Here is a 25,002-nt window from a genome sequence, read left to right on the forward strand (position 1 = left end):
TGTTAAATAACAGATACCAATCCAGAGGTCTTACACCGTAGGTGTACGTGTCTCACGTAAAGTCAAGTCTGGCCCCAAGGCTGGTTCAGAAACCAGTCTCTCACATTTCTATTTGGCCATCCTCTTGGATGCAAGATGGTTGCAGCAGCTCCAAGTATGATGTGTTCTCACAATAATGTCCCAAAGTAGGAAAGGAATGGCATTGTCCCTTCATGAACCGATTTTATTAAGGAAGAAAATCCTTCCCAGGGCCTCCTAACAAGAAGTCTCCCTATTACATGCCTTTGGTGGAACTGGCTGATAGAAGGCTAAGAAAGGCAATATGGGGTATTTTCATATGCTTTCATGGGATGTGCTTATCACAGAAATACATTGTTAAAAATAGTGAAACATCTTCTCTGGCCTTAGATATTTTGTAATAGATACAACAACACAGGAAAGAAAGCTGCTATGAAACCTTCCATGATTTAGATACAGTAGGAAGCAATACGGAGAAGGCAATGGCAACCCACTCCAGTACTCTTGCCTGGAAAATCCCATTGATGGAGGAGCCTGGTGGGCTGAAATCCATGGGGTTGCTAGGAGTCGGACACGACTAAGTGACTTCACTTTCACTTTTCACTTTCATGCATTGGAGAAGGAAATGGCAACCCACCTCAGTGTTCTTGCCTGGAGAATCCCAGGGACGGGGGAGCCTGGTGGGCTGCCGTCTATGGGGTCGCACAGAGTCGGACACGACTGAAGCGACTTAGCAGCAGCAGGAAGCAATAAAATAATCAATCTACCATTTAGTCATTAAATGGTTAGGAATCCTTGACTAGAAGCGCCCTTTGAAGAAAGGGTCAGAGGGAGCTTCAAATATATTTGCTGTAGAGATCCTCAGCAGCTGTTACTCAGGGGGACTAGGCTCACTTACTTAATGAAGGTAAAAAAACTGATGTCTCAGGTGTACCAAAGAAACTGGCAGGAGTGGGCCAGTTTATTAACTATTATAGTTAACTATAATAGTTAACTATTATTAACTCTTGTGGAGAGTCTTACTTCAATCTAGGAATGTATTCATCTTTTCTCGAGTTGTAAAACAGAAGAAAGGCATGAAATGTTAAATTTAGAAAGCGTCCACACTATACCAAGAACAGCGGTCCTGGTGGGTAATTCTGGTTTATGTCTTTCTATAATTTGAAGAGAGGATCCGGGTGTGTCGTTTTTCATAATTGGGAGGAAATTTAGAGAAAGAGTCACATAAAAATGTTTTATTTGCTATAATAGTTGCCTTTGAAACTTATGTTAATGTGCCCAGCAAGCTGTGTATTCTCTTTGATCCTGGTAAACATAACAAAGTGAGGGAGTGAAGGGGTCAGAGGCAATCAATGAGTTTTTAAGATGAGTTTAATTAATCTTGAAGTTTATAAAAAGTGATACTTATATATATATACTTTTATATATATATATAAAAGTATATATACTTTTATAAACTTCAAGTGATGCTTGAAGTTTATAAAAAGCTGCTACTGATAGCAGCAAAAAGAAAATGGAGAGTTATTGAAAACTTCAGATATTAACCTGGTACTGAGGGGTGGGAGCTTATTAGTGCTGTGGATGACATAAAAGGCTGAGACATTTCAGCCAAAAAATGACTGACAGGGAGTTGGTCAGTTGATAGAGAACTCTGTCAATTCATGTAAAACTACTGAATTTATATAATATGAGATGCATGACATATAACCTATTTATAACATTGAAAGTGTGTTAAAAAAAACCACGTATAGTAAAAATGATATGTGTGCTCATTCACACGGTTGTGTCCGATTCTTAGTGACCCCATTGACTGTAGCCTGCCAGGCCCCTCTGTTCACAGGATTTTTCAGACAAGAACACGGGAGTAGGCTGCCATTTCCTCCTCCAGGGGGATAATATAATACCCCCACCTTAGGGGGGTCCACCAAATTGGATGATATCAAAGACATTTATGGCTTAAAGATGGTTCTAGTCTTCGTGAATGTCCATTTTAACCAGGAGGAAGCTGGGTAGGAAGTGGAGAGTTTCCCTTCTCCATGGAGTTAAGTTTGGTATTATAAACACAATATTTCAAATAGAAAATTATCCATTCTTTGTACTTAATATACATGTGTGCTAAGTCGCTTCAGCTGTATCCAATTCTTTGTGACCCTATGGACTGTAGCCCAACAGGCTCCTCTGTCCATGGGATTCTCCAGGCAAGAATATTGGAGTGAGCTGCCATTTCCTCCTTCAGGGGATTTTACCAGGGATCGAGCCCACATCTCTTTCAAATCTCCTGCATTGGCAAGCAGGCTCTTCACCACTAGCATCACCTGGGAAGCCCTACTTAATATACAACAGATAATAAAATTTAGGTGACTTCAGTAAATGTAGTGACTCTTAAAACTGTGTGAGAAACATCTTTAAGTGAATTTATACCTAACATAAATAGTTAATGAAATACAGTGAAAACTGAAAATTTGACCCCATAAAATGGATTACCTTCCCAACTAATGTATGACCCCTGTTTTGTTGCATGTTCATGTGTAACAGAAGTGTGCACTATAACCACTGTTTCTCCCGTGTATTGGGCAAGGTGGACAATAGATTTTAACCGAGTAGTTTCTATTCATGATCTTTGAAAAAAGGAGAATGCATATATAACACCAAGGGCAATTTTTTAAACTTCCAGTTATTTTTATAAATCAGATTTGACTAAAAAATGTTTAATATTTTGTCAGACAGCTTATTTTCAGGGAGGTCAGACTTAGGAGAAGTGGTGTCTGACCCAGTTTCAAATGTCTTGCTAAAACAGGACCCACAGGAGCCTCTGAGGCTTCATTCAGACTTTGCATACCTTGAACACACTGAGAATGGATAAAAGCATTCATCAGAAGTCATGTGGTTACTTCTCACTTCTCCTTGGTCTCATCCTGAACAATCTAGATAAATTTCACAATTTGTGGTGGTTCCGAGTTTTTGCCACAATTCTTATGTTGCAGTTTGACAACAGCAGGATTAAACGATAATCTACGTTGAAACCGTTGAGTTATGTGAGGTAGATTTTTAGTTGAATCCATGACCTAGACACTTTTTAAATCACTATCTCTTTAATGTTTACTCCTCTTTTTGTGCTTTCTAAAAGCACCAAACTCTCTTTGCCAGTCAAGTGTGATTAGTTAGCAATCCAGAAAAACCCAAGGAGCCGTGAGCTAGGTGGGCCAAATGGCACATGAATTTCTTGGTACAAAAACACCAGGAGAATGGACTTTTTATGACACCTTTGGGTTTAGTATTTCCTTCACTGTTACTAAGTAGTTATGAAGTTAGCTAAAAGTGAAAATCTAGGTCTAAACCACCATTACAGACAGTTGAAATCTAACTATCTGACATTTTTCTTTAAAATCTAATTTCACGTAACTTAGGAGACTCTAAACTGTTTAGTTAGCTTACCAAAACTCTTCACTACTTGAACTGGAATCTAAACAGTCTTAATGGTTTCTTACACAACGTCTGTTACTTACATACTTTAAGAAAAAATTTCCAAATTCTAAATTCCCATCCCTTCTCCAAATGGATAATACAGATATTATTATTCCCTTTACTCATTTATAAATGAACTAAAAGAACCAGATGATTATATTCCAAACTCTGGTAAGCAAACATTTAGAAATGATTATAAATAGCAACATTAAATACACTCTAAGATCATGGCAATTGTCAACAAGCTAAGTCTAGCATAGTCTGAAGTAGGATGGAGCTCACCTGTAAGACATATCCATTCTTTTTCTGAACTGAACTGAACTGAAGGTCATGGCAATTGTCAACAAGCTAAGTCTAGCATAGTCTGAAGCAGGATGGAGCTCACCAGTAAGACACATCCATTCTTTTTCTTTTTTTTAATCTTCTCCTGCAAAGTCCAACCTTAATACTCCATTTGCAGACACACTCTGTTTTATTTTTCCTGCCTACACTTTTGCCTTGTTTAATTTATTTTGCACTATTTTAAAGGTTCTAAAACTGGGTTTTCTTCAATCCAAAATCTGTTCTCATTAATGGTTTGCTTTTTCAAGAAATCCTATCAAGTCTACATATACTTTGTGGGCCCACAATATGAAAGACACTCTATAAGAAGCTTGTAACTTTTGAGATAAGAAAATGGGATAGCTAAGAACGAAATACATACAAGCTCAAAATGAGACAGTTTAACAATGTTAAAAATGACTATACCACTGCAGAGTGGGAGGAAGTAAAAATCAGGTGGTCAAGGAAAGAGAATGTGGGTCTGTGAGACACTGGAAAAATCAGAGGTCTGATACAGATCTCTGTAAGGCCAAAGGTCAGAGTGTAGATGTACCAAAAGGAACTAGAGAAATAAAAGGCAGCAGCAATACTGTACTGGCATTTAATTTAATCTTCACAATCACCCAATAAAGCTGTATTACTACTTTGTTAAACTGAGATATAAGTGACAAATAACATTAGGCATAACAGTTTTAGGTGTGCAACAAAATGATTCCATATATGTATATTCACGGAATGATGACACAGTAGGTCTAAGTTAACATCTATAACCACATGTAGTTACAAATTTTTTTCTTAAGACCAGAATTTTTAACATCTATTCTCAGAAACTTTCAAATATACAGTAGAATATTATTAACTACAGTCACCATGCTATACATTACATCTTCATAACTTATTTATGTTTTGACTGCAAGTTTGTGCCTTCTTACCAACCTCATCCATTTTGCCCATCCCCAAATCCTGGCCTCTAACAACCACTATCCATTCTCTATATTCAGTTCAGGTTTTTTTGGGTTTGTGTTGTTTATTTTGGGGGCCTGCATATGTAAGTGAGATCACATGGAATTCTCTTCTATCTTATTTTTCACTTAGCATGATGCCCTCAAAGTCTATCCAGGTGATACAAATTACAGAATATCCTTTTTTATATCTGAATAATATATGCCACTGTCTATATTTACCATTTTCTTTATCCACTCATCTACCAATGGACACAAGTTGTTTCCATCTATTGTTTATTGTAAATAACATTGCAATAATCATGGGGATGCAGATGTCTTTTCAAGTTAGTGTGTGTGACTTCTTCCAATAAATATCCAGAAGCAGAATTGCTGGATCATATGGTAGTGCCATTTTTAATCTTAAGAACCTCTGTATGGTTTTCCACCATGTATGTATCAATGTACATTCCCATCCACAGTGCACCAGGGTTCCTTTTCCTCCACATCCTCCCAACACTTACTATTTCTCAGTTTTTCGACTGTAGCCATTCTAACAGGTGTGATGTGGTATCTCATGGCTTCTGATTTGCATCTCCCAGATGATTACTGCTGTTGAACACCCTTTCATGTACCTGTTAGCCATCTGGACATCTCTTCGGGAAAATGTCCCTTTATGTCCTATGCCCATTTCTTAATTGAACTGTTATTTTGCTATTGAGTTCTATGAGTTCTTCATATATTTTGAATATTGACCCTTTGTCAGATAATATGATTTGCAAATATTTTTCTCCCATTCCAGAGGTTGCCTATTTATTTTGTTGATGGTTTCCTTTCTTGTGCTGAAGATTTTCAGTTTGAGGTAGTACAATTTATTTTTGCATTTGTTTCCTTTGCTTTTGGTACCAAATCCAAAAAATCATCACCAAGACTAATGTCAAGGAGCTTGCCACCTATTTTTTATTCTAGGACCTTAAAGGTTTCAGGCCTTATGTTCAAGTCTTTATTCCATTTTGAGTTAGTTTTTGTATATGGTGTAGATAGTAGTCCAGTTTTCACAACACTTTTTATTGAAAAGACTATCCTATCCCTTCTTTACTGTATACTCTTGGTTCTTCTGTCATAAATTATTGACCATATATGTGTGGGTTTATTTCTGGGCTCTGTATTCTGTTGTACTGATCTATTTGTCCGTTTACAAGCCAATGCCATACTGTTCTGATTACTATAGTTCTATAGTATAGCCTAAAATCAGGGAATATTATACCTATAGCTTTGTTCTTCTTTCTCAAGATTGATTTGGCTATTCTGAGCCTTTGCAGTTTCATACAAACTTTAGGACTGTTATATTTCTGTCAAAAAATGCCAACTATGAAAACTACGAAATTGTTTTTGAAACAATTTCAAGTTGAAAACTTTTCAAATTGAAAATCATGCTTTCAATCCACAAGCATAAAATATCCTTACACTTATTTGTCTTCTTCAACTTCTTTCATCAATATTGTATAATTTTCAGTATTTCACCTTCTTGGTTAGATTTATTCCTACTTTACTCTTTGATGGAATTGTAAATGGGGTAATATTCTTAGTTTCTCTTTCTGATTAGTTTGTTATTAGTACATAGCGATGCAACAGATTTTTGTATATTAATTCTGTATTGTGCAGCCCCACTGAATTCACGTATCCTAACAGCTTTTGCTGGAGCCTTAAGAGAATTTTCTATATGTAATATGATATTTGCAAATAGTGATGGTTTTACTTTTTTCCAATCTGGATGCTATCTATCTAATTTTGCCTAATTGCTCTGGCTAGAACTTCCAATATAATGTTGAATAAAAATGGACAGTATGGGCATCCTTGTCTTACTCCTGAACTTAGAAATTTTCATTACTATTAAGTCTGATGTTAGCTATGGGCTTGTCATCTATGCCCTTTAATGCACTGAAATACATTTCCTCTATATCCATCGTATTGGGAGTTTTAATCACTGATGTATGTTAAATTTTGACAAATGTTTTTCTTGTTGTTGCATCTATTGTATGTATTGAGATGATAAGATAATTTTTATTCTTCCTTTTGCCAGTGTGGTATATCTCACTGATTGGTTTACAGATGTCAAATCATTTTTGTATCCCTAGGATAAATCTCACTTGATCATAATGCATTATCCTTTTAGTGTATTGCTGAATTTTGTTTGCTAATATTTTGTCCAGGAATTTTACATCTATGTTCATTGGGGATACTGGCCTATAATTTTATTTTGTGGCATCTTTGGTTTTGGTATTGAGGTAACGCTGGCCTCATAAAATGACTTTAGATGTGTTCCCTTCTCTTCTAATTTTTTGGAATAGATTGAGAAGGATTAGCATTATTTTTTTAAAATATTGGGTAGGAATTCACCACTGAAGTCATCTAGCCTTCTGTTTGTTGGGGGTGGGTGGGGGGGTTATGATTACTGATTCAATCTCCTTACTAGTGGTGTCTCTGTACAGTCTTTCTGTTTCTTTATGATTCAGTCTTACTAAGTCATATGTTTCTAGGAGTTCATCCATTTCTTTTAGCTTGTCCAACTTGTTGACATATAATAATTATTCATAGCAGTCTCTCGTGATTTCTTGTATTTCTGTGGTATCAGTTGTACCTATTCGCTTTCATTTCTGATTTGTGTCCTCTTTTTCTTGGTGAGTCTAGCTAAAGCTTTGTCAATTTTGTCTTTTCAAAGGACCAACTTAATTTTACTGATCTTTTTTGTTGTCTTTTTAGTCTTTCTTCCATTTCTTTCTTTCCTGCCTTCTAACTTATTTCCTTCTTTCTAACTTTGGGCTTCATTTGGTCTTTTTTTTCCCCAATTCCCTGAGGTGTAAAGATAGGTTGCTTATTGAACTCCCCTCTTAGAGTTACTTTTAATGCATCCCATAAGTTTTGGTGTGTTGTATTTCCATTTGTTTCAAGGTATTTTTAAATTTCTCTTTTGATTTCTTCTTTGACCCATTGGTTGTTCAGCAGTACGTTATTTAATTTCCACATATAAGAAAATAACTGGAAAATTCAAATAATTTATTTCTAGTTTCATAACACTATGATTGAAAGTTGCCTTGACGTGATTTCAATTTTCTTAAATGTAATAAAACTTGTTTTGCCACCTAACATATGATCTATTGTGGAGAATATTCCATGGGAAAATGAGAGAAGTGTGTATTTTATTGCTTTTGAATGGTGTGTGTGTGTGTAAGTCGCTCAGTCGTGTCCGGCTCTTTGTGACCGATGGACTGCACAGTCCATGGAATTTGGAATGTTTTATATAAGTCTATTAAACTATATTAGACCAATTGGACTTATGGCCAATGTTTCCTTATTAATTTTCTGTCTAGATGACCACCCATTGATGAAAATCATCTACTGTTAATGTACTGCTATTTCTCACTTAGATCTCTTAATATTTTTTTATACATTTAGGTGTTCCTATGTTGGATCCATAAATATTTACATATGTTATATCCTGTTGTTGGACTGACCCCTTCATCATTATATAATGACCCTGTCTTTTATCAAAGACTGTCTTAAAGCCTATTTTGTCTGATATGAAATACAGCTAACTCAGCTTTCTTTTTATTTCTATTGCATGGAATATCTTTTAATTACTGATAGCTATGTACTTACTGCCATTTGGTTGCTTTGTGGCTGTTTTAGAATTCTTTTGTTCCTTTCTTTCTCTCTTGCTTTATTCCTTTGTGATTTTCTGTAGTGGTGGGCTTAGATTCCTTATTCTTGATCATTTGTGCATCCACTATAGATTTTTGCTTTATGGTTCCCATGAGACATAAAATAGTATTGTTTTAAGTTAATAACAACTTAATTTGGAACACATTCCAAGGCTATACATTTTTACTACTCCATATTTTGTTTCTGAGGTCACAATTTACATCATTTTATCTTCTGTATCCCTTAATTATTGTAGTTATAATTATTGTTAATACTTGTCTTAAAACTTATTTTAGCTTTAGAAGTAGTTAATTCACAAACCTTACAACATTAGATTATTTTAAATTTTACTATATATTTATATTTACCAAGGATATTTATTGTTTCCCTGTACTTAGCACCTTTTCTTTTCAGCCTAAAGAAGTCCCTTTAACATTTCTTTGTAAGGCCAGCCTAGAGGTGATAGACTCCTTGAGCTTTTGCTTATCTGTATCCCTCCTTCAATTCTGAAGGAGATACTTTGTCAGATACAGTCTTCTTCAGTTTGGCAGTTTTTAAATTTCAGCACTTTGAATATAGCATTTCACTCCCTTCTGGTGTGCAAAGGTGCTTCTGAAAAATAAGCTGATGATCTTATGGGAATTCCCTTGTACATAACATGTTTTGCACTTGATGCTTTTAAAATTCTCTCCATGTCTTTAGATTTCAACACTTTAATTATGTGTCTTGACATGAGTCTCTTTAAGTTCATCTACTATTTCCTTCCCTTCCCCAGGTTGGGGCAGTTTTTAGCCACTGTTTCTTCAAATAAGTTTTCTCCCCTTTCCCTTTTCTCTTCTCCTTCTGGGACCCCGTAATGCAAACGTAAGGCCTCTTGATATTTCCCATAATTCCCTTGGTAGAAGTAGCAGTGTTAGTTGCTCAGTTGTGTCTGACTCTTTGCAACTGCATAAACTGTAGCCTGCTAGGGCTGTCCATGGGAATCTCCAGGGATAATTCCCTTAAGTTATCTTCAATCTTTTTTTCTGTTTGCTGCCTTGATTGGAAAATTGTATGGCTCCATCTTCAAGTTCACTGACCTTTTCTACTGCTTTATCTAAACTGTTAAACTCCTATGTTTTCAGTTCGGTTATTGAGTTCTCCAGCACTGTGAATTCTTTCTTGTATCTTCTATCTCTGTTAGACTGCTCATGTATTGTTCTCCTGAGCTCAATGAGCATCTCTAGGACTACTGTTTTGAACTCTTTACCACCAGATAAATCACTCCTCTCCAGTTCCTTTAGGTCTTTTTCTAAGGTTTTATTTTGTTCTGTCATTTGGAATATATTCTTCTGTCTCTTCATTTTCCTTGACTGTGTTCATTTTTATGCATTAGATAAAACACCTACCTCTCTCAGTCTTGAAGGAGTGTCCTCGTACAGGAGATAAACCTTACCATTCAACCATACTCTAGTTCTTGGTTGTCTCACCTTCTGTGATTGTCCAAGCAGCCTACCTACTTTATTCTTAGTGGCTCCCAGTAGTTGAGGACAGATGTGCCAATAGAGAGGATCTCAACACCTTGATTCAGGCCAATTGGAAGTCACACCCTCAGACAGCAGCTTTTAAATTATGCAAATATACTTCTCTTCTTTTAGAAGAAGACTTGGAGATGGGCTCTTCTGCCTGCTCCCTCCACACTGAGCCCTAGAACAATGGTTAGCTAAGAACTGTTTCTTCTTTGGTTGCTACATCCCATTGTCCCCACCCCCTACCCCCTGAACACAAACCCCTGGTTACAAGAGCCAGACTCCCAAGGGATGTATTCTCTGGGTAACAGCCATAAAGTCAGAGTTCCAGAGTATATAAGCTCCCTTCTCAGAGACACTGGTGACCAGAGGTAGTATGTGAATGATACACCCACCCTCCAAGGTCTCTGGAGAGGATTAGATGTGTGCCCTTAGATGTGTGTTTTATTAGAACCCTGCCCCTCTGGCTACAGCAAGGAAAACAAGCAAATCTTTCACAGATAAGCCCTCTTTCACAGCAAGACTGGGTGCTTTCTATTCAGCTGCCTTTGCTCTGGATCCAGGAGTATAGGAACACAAGTATGCAAGAGCCCTTTAAAAATTGTTTTGCTATCCTATTTTATATAGGTTTAGTTTCCTGTATGAGTCTCACAGATGTAAAACTATTGGTTTTCAAAGTTAGATGTTTCGAAGACTCCTCTCTCAGGTGCCAGTGTTAAAACTGGGGAGCTAAATGTGGGGTTCAAATCCTGTACTCCTGAGGGAGAAGCTCGGATTTCTCCTGATTGTGGGTCACCCTGTTTTCCTGGCTGCACCAGTATGGGACAGAGTTTCTGTCAGGCTGAACTGGGAGGTGGGAGAAAATGAGTGTGATGCAGGGAGCCAGCACAGGAGATCCCACCCATGACAGGGTCATGTGGGAGAGGCCTGACGGGCAAGGCGAATCAGGACTCGAGGGACCCCCTGGACCTGCTTGGGCATCTACCCCAAAACCAGAATCTGTCTGTTTTACTATTTTACGACTTTCACCAACTCCTCTGACATTAACGTGGGGCTATCCCCGATCACCTTTCTCTGAAGGAAATCAACTTAGAGCTCTAGTTAATACGCCTCCTGGGCACAATACGAGTGTTTCAATCCAAACCCCTCAGATGGCTTTCTAACTTGCCTGACAGGTTTATCCGGACTCCTACAGCTATGCATATGATTGTTTACAGCCTCCCAACCGTGAGAGGCACGGGAAGCTTAACATATTCAAACAATATAGAGCCTTTTGAGGAGTTAAGAATTATTAGAATAGAACTGGTGAAGGATTTCATTGTTGAGCCAATGCTTGCTGCCAAGTTTCCATATCCCTTACCCACTGTGTCCCTGGGAATATATTAATTAATATAGTCGGTATATAGAAAAAATAAGTAGTGGCCTTGGTGTTAACAACTTTAGACCCTTGAGGTAGTAAATTCTTTCCTTGCTACAGCCCACTGCACCTTTGCCCTATAGGAATGCAAATTTATCTAGTGCTTTTGGAGAGTGGCGCCAAACTTTAGAAAAATTACTTTTAGAGAAAATAAGTTTTCTGGTTAACTAACCTTTATCAGAACAGAGAGTCATAAAATGTTAACAGGCCTTCTGGCCAGAAGATGATGTAAATCACCTAAAGCATTTGTATATGATAGGTTTGCAGAAGGAAACCCTGGTCTTGATAAGGGTCAAGGACTGCTGACTTTGCATGACTCTGCACCCCCTATTATCCTCTATGTACAACTTAGGGTATAAAAGCTCCTTTTGAAAATAAAGCTACGGACCCGGCTTCATCAGAGCTTGGTCTCCCCGTGTCATTCTTTTTTCCTTTTCCCTCCTTTTCTCTCTCTGTTCTTCTTTCAGGATGACTACTTGGGACACAGGGGCTCTCTGAGTTCACTTTTTTGCCTGGGCTTCTAAGACCCAATCAGGAAGGAGCCCTGCGTCTTCACCGGGGAGAGGGCGTCCTGCGTCCTCACCCCACAGAGAGGGCGCCTGCGGCCTCCATGAACAGAGCAAGTTCCGAGTCAGGAGCTTTATTAGCTTTCTGTGTAAACCAAGGAAGATCAAGCCTCTTTCTCTCCCCTTTTACTTTCCTTATCACCGACGCCATCCTCCTGAGGGAATCCCTGGATCCTACCGGGGTTGGACCCCGGTAGTATGTCTTGTTTTAAAAAACACAGATTCTCGTTGTTCTCGACAAATCGTGGTATAAATTTTCTTGAATAAATGTATTTTCATTTTCTGTATGCCTTTCAGACCATTTCCAGAGACTTTAAATGACTGCTACTTTAGATTTTCCAGTTTCACTGGGAAGTGGGTATAGACAGCTCCTCATGCTATCATGCTGGAAGTGCCTCTCCAGTCATCTTTTATGCCCAAGATTTCTCTTGGTAATACTTTTAAATATAACCCTTGTAATATTTAAGTTACATTGTTTTGATTGACTCTTTACAGGCTCCAGTTATATAGATGTTAGAATAACTATGACTATCGTTCATTTCAACTACTTCCTCTGACATTTTTTTTCTTGTTCCTCCTTTTCATTCTTTTTTAAAAATTTTGTTGGAATATAGTTTATTTACAATGTTGTTATTAGTTTCAGGTGTGCACCAAAGTGATTCAGTTATACACATGTTCATTCTTTTTCAGATTCTTGTCTCATGTAGTTTATCACAAAATATTAAACAGTTCTCTGTGCTAAAGGAGGTCCTTGTTGGTTATCTTATATAGTTTGTATATGTTAATCCAAAGCTCCTGATTTATTCTGCCCTGCCTCCCACATTTCCCCTTTGGTAACCATAAGTTTGTTTTTGATATCTGTAAGTCTGTTTCTGTTATGTAAATAAGTTCATTTTATCTTTTTAAAAAAACATTAGATTCCACATATAAGTGATATGATATTTGTATTGAGTATGATAATCTCTGGGTCCATCCATGTTACTGCAAATGGCATTATTTCATTATTTTTTATGTCTGAGTAATATTCCATTTTATATATGTACCACTTCTTCTTCATTCATTCTTCTGTTGATGGACATTTAAGTTGCTTCCATGTCTTAGCTATTATATATAGTGCTGCATTGAACAGTGGGGTGCATGTATCTTTTTGGATTATGGTCTTCTCTAGATATATGCCAAAGAATGGAACTGCTGGATCATATGGTAGTTCTATTTTTAGTTCTTTAAGGACCTCTGTGTTCTCCATTGTATCCTTCTCCATTGGGCTCCTTCTCCAATGGCCACAGTATCCATTGGAGAATGGCGAACGGTGGCCAGTTGGAGGGTCTCTTAAGTATAATACTGTTCTACAATTAGACTGGTTCTGTAAGGAACAAGTTAAATGGGTAGAAGTAGCATATGTGTTGACTAAGTGACTTCACTTTCACTTTCCACTTTCATGCACTGAAGAAGGAAATGGCAACCCACTCCAGTGTTCTTGCCTGGAGAATCCCATGGACAGAGAAGCCTGGTAGGCTGCAGTCCATGGGGTCGCACAAAGTCGGACACGACTGAAGTGACTTAGCAGCAGCATACTGTTCTCCATAGTGGTTATACCAATTTACATTCCAATCAACAGTATAGAAGGGTTCCCTTTTCTCTAGTCTCTTCAGCATTTATTGTTTGTAGAGTTTTTGATGATGGCCATTCTGACAGGTGTCAAGTAATACCCCACTGTAGTTTTGATTTGCATTTCTCTAATAATTAGTGATGTTGAACATCTTTTCATGTGCCTCTTCACCATCTACATGTCTTCTTTGGAGAAATGTCTGTTTAGATCTTCTGCCCTTTTTTTTTTTGATTGGGTTGTTTTTATTTTGACATGGAGCTACATGAACTGTATATTTTTGAGGTTAATCTTGTTGGTGACTTCCTTTGCAAATATTTTCTCCCATTCTATGGGCTGTCTTTTTGTTTTGTTTATGGGTTCCTTTGCTATACAAAAAAAGTTTAATGAGGTTTCATTTAGTTTTTAAAATTTCAATTAATAGCACATGGACTGAAAAAGATTCTGCTGCAAGTTATGTCAAAGAGTGTTCTTTCTATATTCTCCTATAAGAATTTTATAGTGTCTGGCCTTATATTTAGGTCCTCAATCCATCCTGAGTTTATTTTTGAGTATGGTGTTAAGAGAATGTTCTAATTTCATTCTTTTACATGTAGCTGTTCAGTTTCCTCAGCACTGATTATTGAAGAGACTGTCTTTCCTTCATTGTGTAGTCTTATCTCCTTTGTCATTGACTAATTGACCATAGCTGTGTGGGATTATTTCTAGGCTTTCTATCCTGTTCCACTGATCTGTATTTCTGTTTTTGTAGCTTTGCAGTATATTCCGAGGTAAGGGAGCCTGATTCCTCCATCTGTTTTTCTTCCTCAGATTGTTTTGGCTATTCAAGGTCCTGTTATTTCCATACAAATCTAAAACTTTTTTGTTCTAGCTCTGTGGTAAATGCCATTGGGACTGCATTGAATCTGTAGATTACCTTGGGTAGAACAGTCATTTTGACAATATTGATTCTTCCAGTTCAAGAACATAGTATATCGTTCCATCTGTTTGTGTCATCTTTGATTCCTTTCATCAGCATCTTGCACTTTTCAGAGTAGAAATCCTTTGCCTCATTAAATAGGCTTATTTCTAGGTACTTAATATTCTCATATGATGATAAATGGAATTGTTTCATTAATTTTTCTTTCTGATCTTTTGTTGTTATATGTAGATATTCAAGAGATTTCTGTGTATTAACTTTGTAACCTGCAACCTTACCAAATTCACCAATGAGCTCTAGTGGCTTTCTGGTAGCATCTTTAGGATTTTTTTCTTTATGTAGTATCATATCATCTGCAAAGAGTGACAGTTTTACTACTTCTTTTCCAGTTCTGATTCCTTTTATTTACTTGTTTGACTGTTGTGGCTAGGACGTTCAAAACTATGTTGAATAGAAGTGGCAAGAGAATGGGAATTCCATGGGGGTCCAGTGGTTAGGATTCAGCATTTTCACTGCCGGGTTCAAGTCCCTGGACAGGGAACCAAGATCCCAAAAGCTGCGTGGCATGGCCAAAAGAAAGTGGTGAGAGTGGACATCCTTGTTTCATTCCTGATCTTAGAGGACATGCTTCCAGCTTTTCACCACTGAGTCATTTCACTCTATTTCCTCTTGGGTATTTCATAATTCACTCTTTATTTCTGGTTTTGCCTTTTTTAATTCTTTTTTTTTTTTTTGCTTGAATTCAGTTGAAATATTTCTAATTTTCTTGTTCATTACTATTCATTGTATTTCTCAAAAGTTTTTTTTTTTTTTTTTAAACAAAATCGTCAAATGCTTATTTAATAATTCAGTCCATTTAGAGTGCTGTGTTATGGTGTATGTTTTTTGACTTTTTGGTTTTTCAGTTCTCCCCTCTACTTGTTTTTTTTTATGGTTATGGAGTTTGGGTACATAATTTGCATACGATGAGCAAAGATTTTTATTTCATGTTTCTCTTTTTATTCCTGCCAGATCTTCAATTTCCTTTTCCTTCACTGCCACACTTCCAAGGGAAGTTTACCCCATCTCTATATATCTGATTCTCCCTCAGAAGCAATGCTTCTCTGAGGCATCTTCAGGTCTCACTCTCTTTCTAATCACTTTCCTATGTTTTGTGCTATGAGCTACTATGTCCTGACCCGTGTTCAGTTGGTATTTTGGCATTTAGCATTGGACTGGAATCTTTCTGGGGATGCTTTTGTCTGTGCTTCTTCTAAGTTGTCAATGCTTTTACTCTTAAGCCTTTCTTCACTCTTAAAACCCAAAGGTTTGCAATGATGGATGGGAGAACTCTTTTAGACTTTTTATTTCTTTACTTAATACCATACCTTCTAAATGCCTTCTTTGTCTCCTGATCATGCTGAAGCGATGAGTGATATGTGGTTATATTTCCTGTTTGTTGATTGGATGAATTTTTTTTTTTAAGGATAAAGAAAATTAGGCAGCTGCCACTGTCCTCCAGAAACCATTCTGGGAAGGCTTTTTATTATGGATTCAATCTATTAAACACAAAACTGTTTTAATTTTTCTTTTTCATTTCTATTTTTCTCAATGTAACATGTTAATTTCACATACATTTTCAAGCTCATTCACATAATATTAATATTGTTAATATATTTATGTAGAATAAGGAATGATAAACAAGACATTATCATTCTTGATGAATGTGGCAGTTTTTAAAACACTGAAAAACCTTTGATATTTCTACCATCAAGAGGTGATGTGTATGCTTCCTCCCCTAGTCTCTTTAAGGACAGTGACAGCTTCCACCAGTAAGGTACTGTGGATAGGCTGTTATATGAATTTTGGCGCTATGTCGTAAAATGTTGCAGCTTTCCGCTGGTTCTATGGAGATGTTTGCTCGAGGGAAAGTCAGTTGACGTTTAATGTATTATTGACAGAGATGTATTAATATGTCTTTTGTTACCTGAATGTTATTGATTGGAGATGTTTCAATATTTATTTACATAACAAATTGCCAGCCATGGGCATTTAGTTTCTGTGAAAATCTCCTGGGGCAACAATGAGTTACCTAGTCTGACTATACTGACACTATAATACTGTTATGTGACAAAGACAAAACTATAAGCATGAAGACAAGTAAAACACAAACAGGCAATATTTCTTACCAGTCTGTTCTGAGGACAATGCCTGCCCTTTGCTGTCAAAATCCTACACAGTTTCAGTACACTATTGATAGGGACATGGTTTAGAGAGCAAAGAATTCAAATAAGAAATATTACATAGGAAACCAAAGAAGTACAGATGTAATGGATGAGGCTGTCAGGGAATTTAGTGGGTGCTTCATCCACTCATATGTGAACAATAGGTTTGAATACATTTCGTCTGTTCCTTACCCCTTCTTCACATCAAGGAGTGAAGGGCAATTAAGCAATGCTGAAAAATCCATACTTATCCACCACTCAATGAACACGTTGCGTTTCTAACTTTGGAAAGTAAACATTTCTAGGAATTTAAAAATGATAGATTAGGTAAGTTCAGAAAACAATGGCACCTAGTATACTGCTTGGAACCAAAGGGTATTCATTACTATTTATTAGATGCATGTGAGGGAATCAGGTCCTTTCAAGTATCTTATCAGCACAGACCAGTTTCTGGTCTAAATTACCACAAGTATGGCATGAAATAAGTTACTGAACTATTAATTCATATCCTTCAAATTTCTGTCCTTCTGGGACCATATATACTTCCTTAAGAATAGTTTCCAAAAAAGAGATTAAAATAATCTATTATCCCCTGAGGAAAAAGAAAAACTGGTGATTGTCTTTGGCTCCTGCTGCTGCTACTGCTGCTAAGTCGCTTCAGTCGTGTCCGACTCTGTGAGACCCCATAGACGGCAGCCCATCAGGCTCCCCCGTCCCTGGGATTCTCCAGGCAAGAACACTGGAGTGGGTTGCCATTTCCTTCTCCAATGCATGAAAGTGAAAAGTGAAAGTGAAGTTGCTCAGTCGTATCCGACTCTTAGCGACCCCAAGGAAAGCAGCCCACCAGGCTCCTCTGTCCATGGTATTTTCCAGGCAAGAGTACTGGAGTGGGGTGCCATTGCCTTCTCCGACTGAAGACTATAGAGAAATACTAAGCAAGAAAAAAGAATAAACTACTGATACATAAAACAACTTGGATGAATGTGCAGGGAATCATGCTAAGTGAAAAAAAGATAAATCGCCAAGGGCTACCCACTGTATAATTCCATTTAAGTAACATTCTTGCAGTGACAGAATTATAGAAATTGAGAACACATTAGTGATAGCCAGAGGTCAGAGAAGAGGATGTGAAGCTATCAAAGGACCATATAAGGAATCCATGTGGGGAAGCTGTTCAGCTTCTTGGCTGTATCAATGTCAACATTCTGGTTATAATACTGTACATTGGGAAAAACTGTATAAAGGGGACATGGGGAAATTTTTGTATTATTTCTTAAAAATTGCATGTAATTCTACAATTATCTCAAAATAACAAGTCTTTTAGGAAAAAAAAAAATCCCTAAACTTGACTGTATAACAAATCCACATAAACACAGAATATTACTTTCTTCCAAAAGGTGGTACACAGATGGGAAACATATATATAAAGAGAAGTTAATTCTAACTTTGTGACTTTAAGTAATTAATCTCTTCACCTGCAATACATAGATTAACAAATACCTTGGCTATATAATGACCCTCTCAAAAGATACCCACATAAGGTATTAATCGTTTGAACCTGTAAACATTACCTAAGCAGAAAAGGAAAAAAAAAAAAAACCAACACTTTGTAGATATGATTAACTTAAATCTTTTAAGATGGAGGGATTATCCTGGAATATCATGCCTGTAAATCGCTTCAGTCATGTCTGACTCTTTGCAACCGCATGGACTGTAGCCTGCCAGTCTACAGTCCATAGACTGTAAAAAAACGGAAATGGCTTGTACTTAAGTGGAATTTAGTAAGTTATTCTGTAGTTTTTGAGTACATCACATATAAAATAAATGAACAACTTAAAAGAATTTATGTAAACCTACCAAATCCAGGAACACTTTTGAGACTGGCTTTCAGACAAATTTTCTGTAATCTGAGGTAGCTATATCTCATCAGACAATTCCATAGGAACATCCAGTCCATTCTTGTCCGATGATTCATGATAATGACACTTCTTTCTCCAGGAACAAATGCATCACCTGTTATAACCACTTTCACACCAAGCATCGTCTCCAGCAATGCCTACAGAAAAAACCACATAGATATTTAACAATTTAAAGTTATGATTTCCCATAGGTAAAAGTTTATCATGTCCTATAAATAAATCTGATTTCTAATAAGTCAAAAGCATATTTCCCCCCATTATTCTTGCTTCTATAATAAATTAATCTGGAACAAAGTACTGTTTGTATTTTCAGTTCTATTAATTTAAGCTTCCAGCAGTTCTCTAACTTAAAAATGCTAACTTTCAATGAAATATTCAAGATAGATTATTAAGATGAAAAGTGCAAAAGGCATACAACAAGATCTCCACTGTGTAATTTTTTTAAGTCTACAGATATATAAGATTATTACATTTTTAAATAAAAGAACAGTCAAGAAATGTAATGCTGGATATATGACTGAGGGAACAGCCAAAATTTTCATTTTATACCTCTTTGTACTATGGTTTCTTTTAAACAAACACATGTATCTGTTTATTTTTTAAATATATAAGCAGTGTATGTTTACTAAAGTACTTCAGCCACAGTGCTTGACACATAGGAGATGCTCAAATATTTGCTGAATTTATTTAATTAACTTTACTGATGGAGAGACATAAATTATATATGAAATATTTAGAATAAATTATAGACTGAGGTTCTTGAAAGAACAATAACAGATATTAAGAAGCCCTGATTACTGACTGCAATGCCCATTTAAATTTCTGAATAATTTCCAAGTAATAAACTTAGGGAAAGAAAACTGGTCCATGGCAGATAAAAGAAAATAAAAAGTTCTCTTTGGCAATGTTAAAAAAACTTTGATCAAAATGTAGCAAATAAGCCAACTGTGGTATAGTCATACAATGGGATATAATACAACAGTGAAAATAAATGAACTATGGGCATCAGTAGCAACATGGACAACATACAAGCATAATGTTGAGAAACAAAACAAGAACATAATAATTGTCCATATGTAAAACTTTCTAAAACAAACAGTAACTACGATATTCTAGGGGTAAATATGCTTGTGTGCTCAGTTCATGCTCAGTTGTGTCCAACTCTTTGCGACCCCATGGACCGCAGCCCACCGGGCTCCTGTGTCTCTGGGATTTTCCAGGCAAGATACTGGAGTGCACTGTCATTTCCTTCTCTAGGGGATCTTCCTGACCCAGGGATTGAACCCATGTTTCCTGCAATGGTAGGCAGATTCTTTACCACTGAGCCACCAGGGAAGCCCAGGGGTAAATATACAGGTGGCAAAATTAAAAAGAAGAGCAAAAAAATAACTAAAAGTCAGGATATTCCTTCTGTTGAAAAGGGTTTTGTGACTGAGAAGTTAGGTGGTTTGCTGGCAATTTTCTATTTCCTTACCTGGTTGATATTTATACTTTAATAAAATTATTAAAGTGTTTTCATGTTTTATTAATTTTTCATTATATTTCCAAAAAGAGCTTTTTAAAAAACATACAAAAGAACAATAGGACTTCAAATAGGACCAAGAAAAAAACAGGTTAAAAGGAATACAAGCTAAAAAATAAAAGATTAGATACGTTTGTTATTATATCCACAGTATTACAGAGTCAGAGTGTTAAGATGTAAAACATGATCATTTAGGCTAAAGTAGCTAAAAAATGCCTGTGTTTTTTGTTAAATTTTCTAAAGTGTCCATAACCACTCAAATAATTATAACCCCCTCCCCTCAAAGTTTGGAAAGCTAAATTCCAATGTAGAAGAGACTTTAGGATGGAGAAAATCAGGGAGGAGTCCTCTAGACTTGGACCCACAGCAAGAAATATCCATTTTCCACTTACAGGCGTAAAGGGCTGTCAACTACCAAAATGAAATCACTGAATTATATGTCTTGGCCCAGGTGATGTGTATGAAGTCACCATCCAAGGTTAATTTGGATTGGCTCCACTCTGCATTCCACATATGATATATAATTTTCAGAGTGTGCAAATAACTAAAATATAGGAACACTTCCTTTAAGAGTCAAAAGAGGAAGCTGACTACTAATTGTGTACCATACTATGTGTATTTGTATGCTCAGTCACTCAGTCATGTCCAACTCTTTGGGAAACCCATGGAGAAGCCACGTTTTCCACATTGGCAGGTGGATTCTTTACTGCTGTGCCACCTGGGACAGCCCATGTTGTACTATAGAAAAGAGATGAAAATCTTAAGCCCATAAATCCCAAACATCAACTCTAGCCTTACATGTGAAATTTCCAATATGTGTTTCCTATGGACCCCAAAACAATCTTTAGCTTTTCATTATAGTAAATGTCAAAAGTAAAAAATCCCAGACTATTTGTTGAGGAGCATATCATAAAGTATTCTCTTTCCTGCCATCCAACACTCTATCAGAATGTGCTTGAGAGTTATAATATATAACCTTCTGGACAACCTAGAGCTCTAGTTCACATTAATCATTTTTAATGCCAGAAAAGACATATCTAGTCAACATTATTTACAGCTCCTGCAAAAGCAGACTAACAAATACACTACACAGAGACAAAGTTCTAATGCTTATAAAGAATTCCAGAATTCAAATAATACAGATCAAAAACTGTTTTAAAAAAGCCATTATTCTTATATTTGTTCTCTTTCTAGTATAGAAGATAAGTTTCAGCAGTAAGAAACGAATCTTATAAAATTTTATAATGCTTTATGTCTGAATCAAGAGTGGTAATAATTCTTAGGACTTTTATTTAATTGATCAAAGATCTCACCTAGAATTAGAAATATATGAGGAATTTCTGAGAATCTTTTATATACCACTGTTTCCTACCTCCAAGTGTTCCACTGTGTATGAAAACAAAAATAAGGGGTTACCCTCATGATCAAAGAGAATCAGTTTTGCCATGATGCCCATGCTCCTATTTATCATTCCAGTGGATCTTTACTTAGTCTGATGTAAGAAAGATCTGTGACATTCCTCATCTCCAAGTCTGCCTTGGCTCTGTAGACCCAGGTCCTCAAATCCTTAGGTATTGAAGGATGCACAATCCCAAGTCACTCAAAGACAGAGACCCTCTTTTTTAAGAGCAGCAGTCTAGACAGAAATTATATTCAGTCATCTATGTTTGTTGAACACCTGTTGTGTTCTAGAACGGGAGTGGAATCAGCAAGGTGTGGGAAGAGATGTGTCCTAGATGGCGAGTTAGAAAATGACCACTAAATTCCTAGGACATGATTTATGGTGAAAGGACAGAACTCCAAGTAGTTCTCATAATCTTGGTAATTAATTACCTAACAGTCAGACAGTTGGAAAGACTCAGAATTTTGAGAAGCAAAAATTTCTCTGGGCACAAACGAAGTTTGACCTGACAGTATTGATTATGTTGAATAGAACCATCCAAAAATGAAATGAACAAAGACATGTACTTCTCATTACAAAAATGTTTCAAAGGAGAATGAATGGTTACTTTGCAGACTTTGGGAAAGGATTCTTGGACACACAGGTAAGTTAGACTAGGTGACCTCTAATTCTAATTAATTCTCATCTAATTCTAAAATTCTAGACGATTTTACTGTGGAACCTCATTTAACAGAAAATGTACCAGTTAAAAATAGTAAGATAAGAAAAATCTTGCCAATGAAATCATTTTAATGAACAAGCAAAACTTATAAAAGATTATACAAAAGAATAATTTTTGATTATTTCTATGAAGCAATAATTAGTCTAAATGCATTTACCCTAATTTATTTTTAGTGAAAAATGACTTTTAACTGTTTGAGTATTTCAAATAAAGTACACCTATAGAGAAGACAAAACTAAAACTCCTTCTGAATAAAAAGTGATCTATTGTACTATTTGCTTCAAAGTAGAAATTCCATTAGCACTTTGCAAAAGTACGAAATAAAAAATCATAAAGACACCATGACAGTTTTTCTTCATTTCTTTTTAATAAAGACGTTCACTTTCTCAAAATCAGAACATGATTTTCTGTAACCTAGCTACAAGGGATTCAACTTCTATAGATTTCTAACTGAAAGACTCTGCTCGATATACCATTACCAGCGAGCAAGTCAGTGAGTGAAACAGTTGGGTAACAGAAGTTTTTACAAATATATACCAATTTGACACTACAATGGTGGTTGAATCTTGACTCTATGATAAGTTCTCAAGACAGGTAATAAGGCAACAGTCAGGAATAGCTGAAATCACCCTTGAAAATCTCAAACAAAAGTACCTACAAGAGACTAGCACACATCAGTAAGTACAGCTTAGCCAGTTTTTCTAAATGTTGGACCAGATTTCTCCAACCCATCATCAGATGAAATTATTGATTTGCATGCGGTTTTAAACACATGAAGCATATTTAGCACCAGACCACTCAGATTTCAAACATTCATTCTTATCTCTCCCCTCATCCATTCTAGGGCACAGAATTGAAGTTGTCAAAGGTAAATAGATATGACATAATTCTGCTGTATTGGAGAAGGAAATGGCAACCCACGCCAGTGTTCTTGCCTGGAGAATCCCAGGGACGGCGGAGCCTGGTGGGCTGCCGTCTATGGGGTCGCACAGAGTCGGACACGACTGAAGCGACTTAGCAGCAGCAGCAGCAGCAGCAATTCTGCTGTAATTGGTTGCTATTGGTTGTAATAGCAGTAGTAGCAGCTATGGCAAAATCTGTCCATTAATTTGTCCAATAAAATCCAGCATTTCTTCCAAAGTAATAGATTTTAATTGTGTACATGGCCATCCAGAAAACAAAACACTACATTTCCAACACTTCCCAGATTCTGTAAGAGCTTTTAGCTGTTCTTACCTATGTGGTGAGCAAGAGATATTATATATAACTTGTAATTCACTGGTATAAATGCAAAGCTATTGCTCTGGCCTTCCTTCCCTCCTCACTTCCTGCCTAGTAGGGCAAAGAAGGGGTAGTGAACAGTCTTAACCATACAGAAGAAGATGCTATGCCAGGCTGGGTGGAAGGAATCTGAGTCCTTGCATAACAGCAGGGAGCAGAGCTAACCTGGCAACCAGGACTTGAAGGTAAAGGTTTTGCCTTATTCAAGCCACTCCGAATTCTCCTTGATAATGCAGTTTAGCCTACCCCCTAAAGCTGGTAAAACAGAAAACATTTACTGCTTACTTTGCAAAGTCTACATTCAGTATCTCATCTAGTCATCACAATAACACTCTGTGGTAGGTGGTATTAACTTTCCTTAACTGATGAAGGAAGAGAAATTTAGAGACGCCAAGTAGCCAAGTTCAAATTACTAGAAAGTGGGAAGGCCAATAGTGAAACCAAATGTCTGTCTCTAATATCTGAATAAGCACTCTGCCTACACTGGCTCTCCAAAGAAATTAGATTGATTAGACACTGAGAAGCATAACAGTTATAATGAGTTACCGATGTAGTAACTTATGGAAATCTTTGAACTCTTAAGGTTTTGGTAGAGAGATTCAGCCAAAAACATGTGATTTACAATCAAAAGATCATACGCTATGGAAAATTTATGACATTAAAGAAAATGAAGTATAGTGGCAACATATGACATTTAAAAAAAATTATTTACCTCTAAATGTTTGCTTGAATCACAGGCCTTAAATGACACATTAAATGAGATGGACTCAACTGATATTTCTTGAACATTCCATCCAAAAATAGCAGAATATACATTCTTCTTAAGTACACATGGAATATTCTACAGGACTGACCACATGCTGGGCCACAGTGAGCCTCAGTAAATTTAAGAAAACTGAAATCATATTAAGCATCTTTTCCAACCACAACACTATAAGAATAGAAATCAACTACAAGGAAAAAAAAAATGTAAAAAACACAAACATGTAGAGACCTAACAGTATGCTAACTCAACAACAAATGGATTACGGAAGAAATCAAAGAGCAAATCAAAAATACTGACAAATGAAAAAAGCTGCTGCTGCTAAGTCACTTCAGTCGTGTCCAACTCTGTGCAACCCCAGAGATGGCAGCCCACCAGGCTCCCCCATCCCTGGGATGCTCCAGGCAAGAACACTGGAGTGGGTTGCCATTTCCTTCTCCAATGCATGAAAGTGAAAGTGAAAATGAAGTCGCTCAGTCGTGTCCAACTCTTAGTGACCCCATGGACTGCAGCCTACCAGGTTCCTCCATCCATGGGATTTTCCAGGCAAGAGTACTGGAGTGGGGTGCCATTGCCTTCTCCGAATGAAAAAAGCATGATGATCTAAAACCTATGGGATGCAGCAAAAGCAGTTTTAAGAGGGAAGTTTACAGCAGTACAATCTCACCTCAGGAAAGAAAAAAATCCCAACAACCTAATGTTACACCTAAAGCAACTAGAGAAAGAA

The 25,002-nt window shown here is 36.7% G+C and overlaps 1 protein-coding gene across 2 annotated transcripts in view; it reads right to left on the bottom strand.

Annotated features, from left to right (window-relative positions):
* LCLAT1 (lysocardiolipin acyltransferase 1) overlaps positions 1 to 25,002 on the bottom strand; it is a 192,742-nt gene that overhangs the window by 91,903 nt on the left and 75,837 nt on the right. For both annotated transcript variants that reach the window (XM_006061049.4, XM_006061048.4), the window contains one exon: positions 18,525 to 18,723. In XM_006061049.4, the coding sequence (XP_006061111.1) occupies positions 18,525 to 18,708 (184 nt within the window). In that variant the 5' untranslated portion in view covers positions 18,709 to 18,723. The remainder of the gene's footprint in view (positions 1 to 18,524; positions 18,724 to 25,002) is intronic.

Source organism: Bubalus bubalis, chromosome 12 (assembly GCF_019923935.1).
Source record: "Bubalus bubalis isolate 160015118507 breed Murrah chromosome 12, NDDB_SH_1, whole genome shotgun sequence".
Lineage (NCBI taxonomy): Eukaryota > Metazoa > Chordata > Mammalia > Artiodactyla > Bovidae > Bubalus > Bubalus bubalis.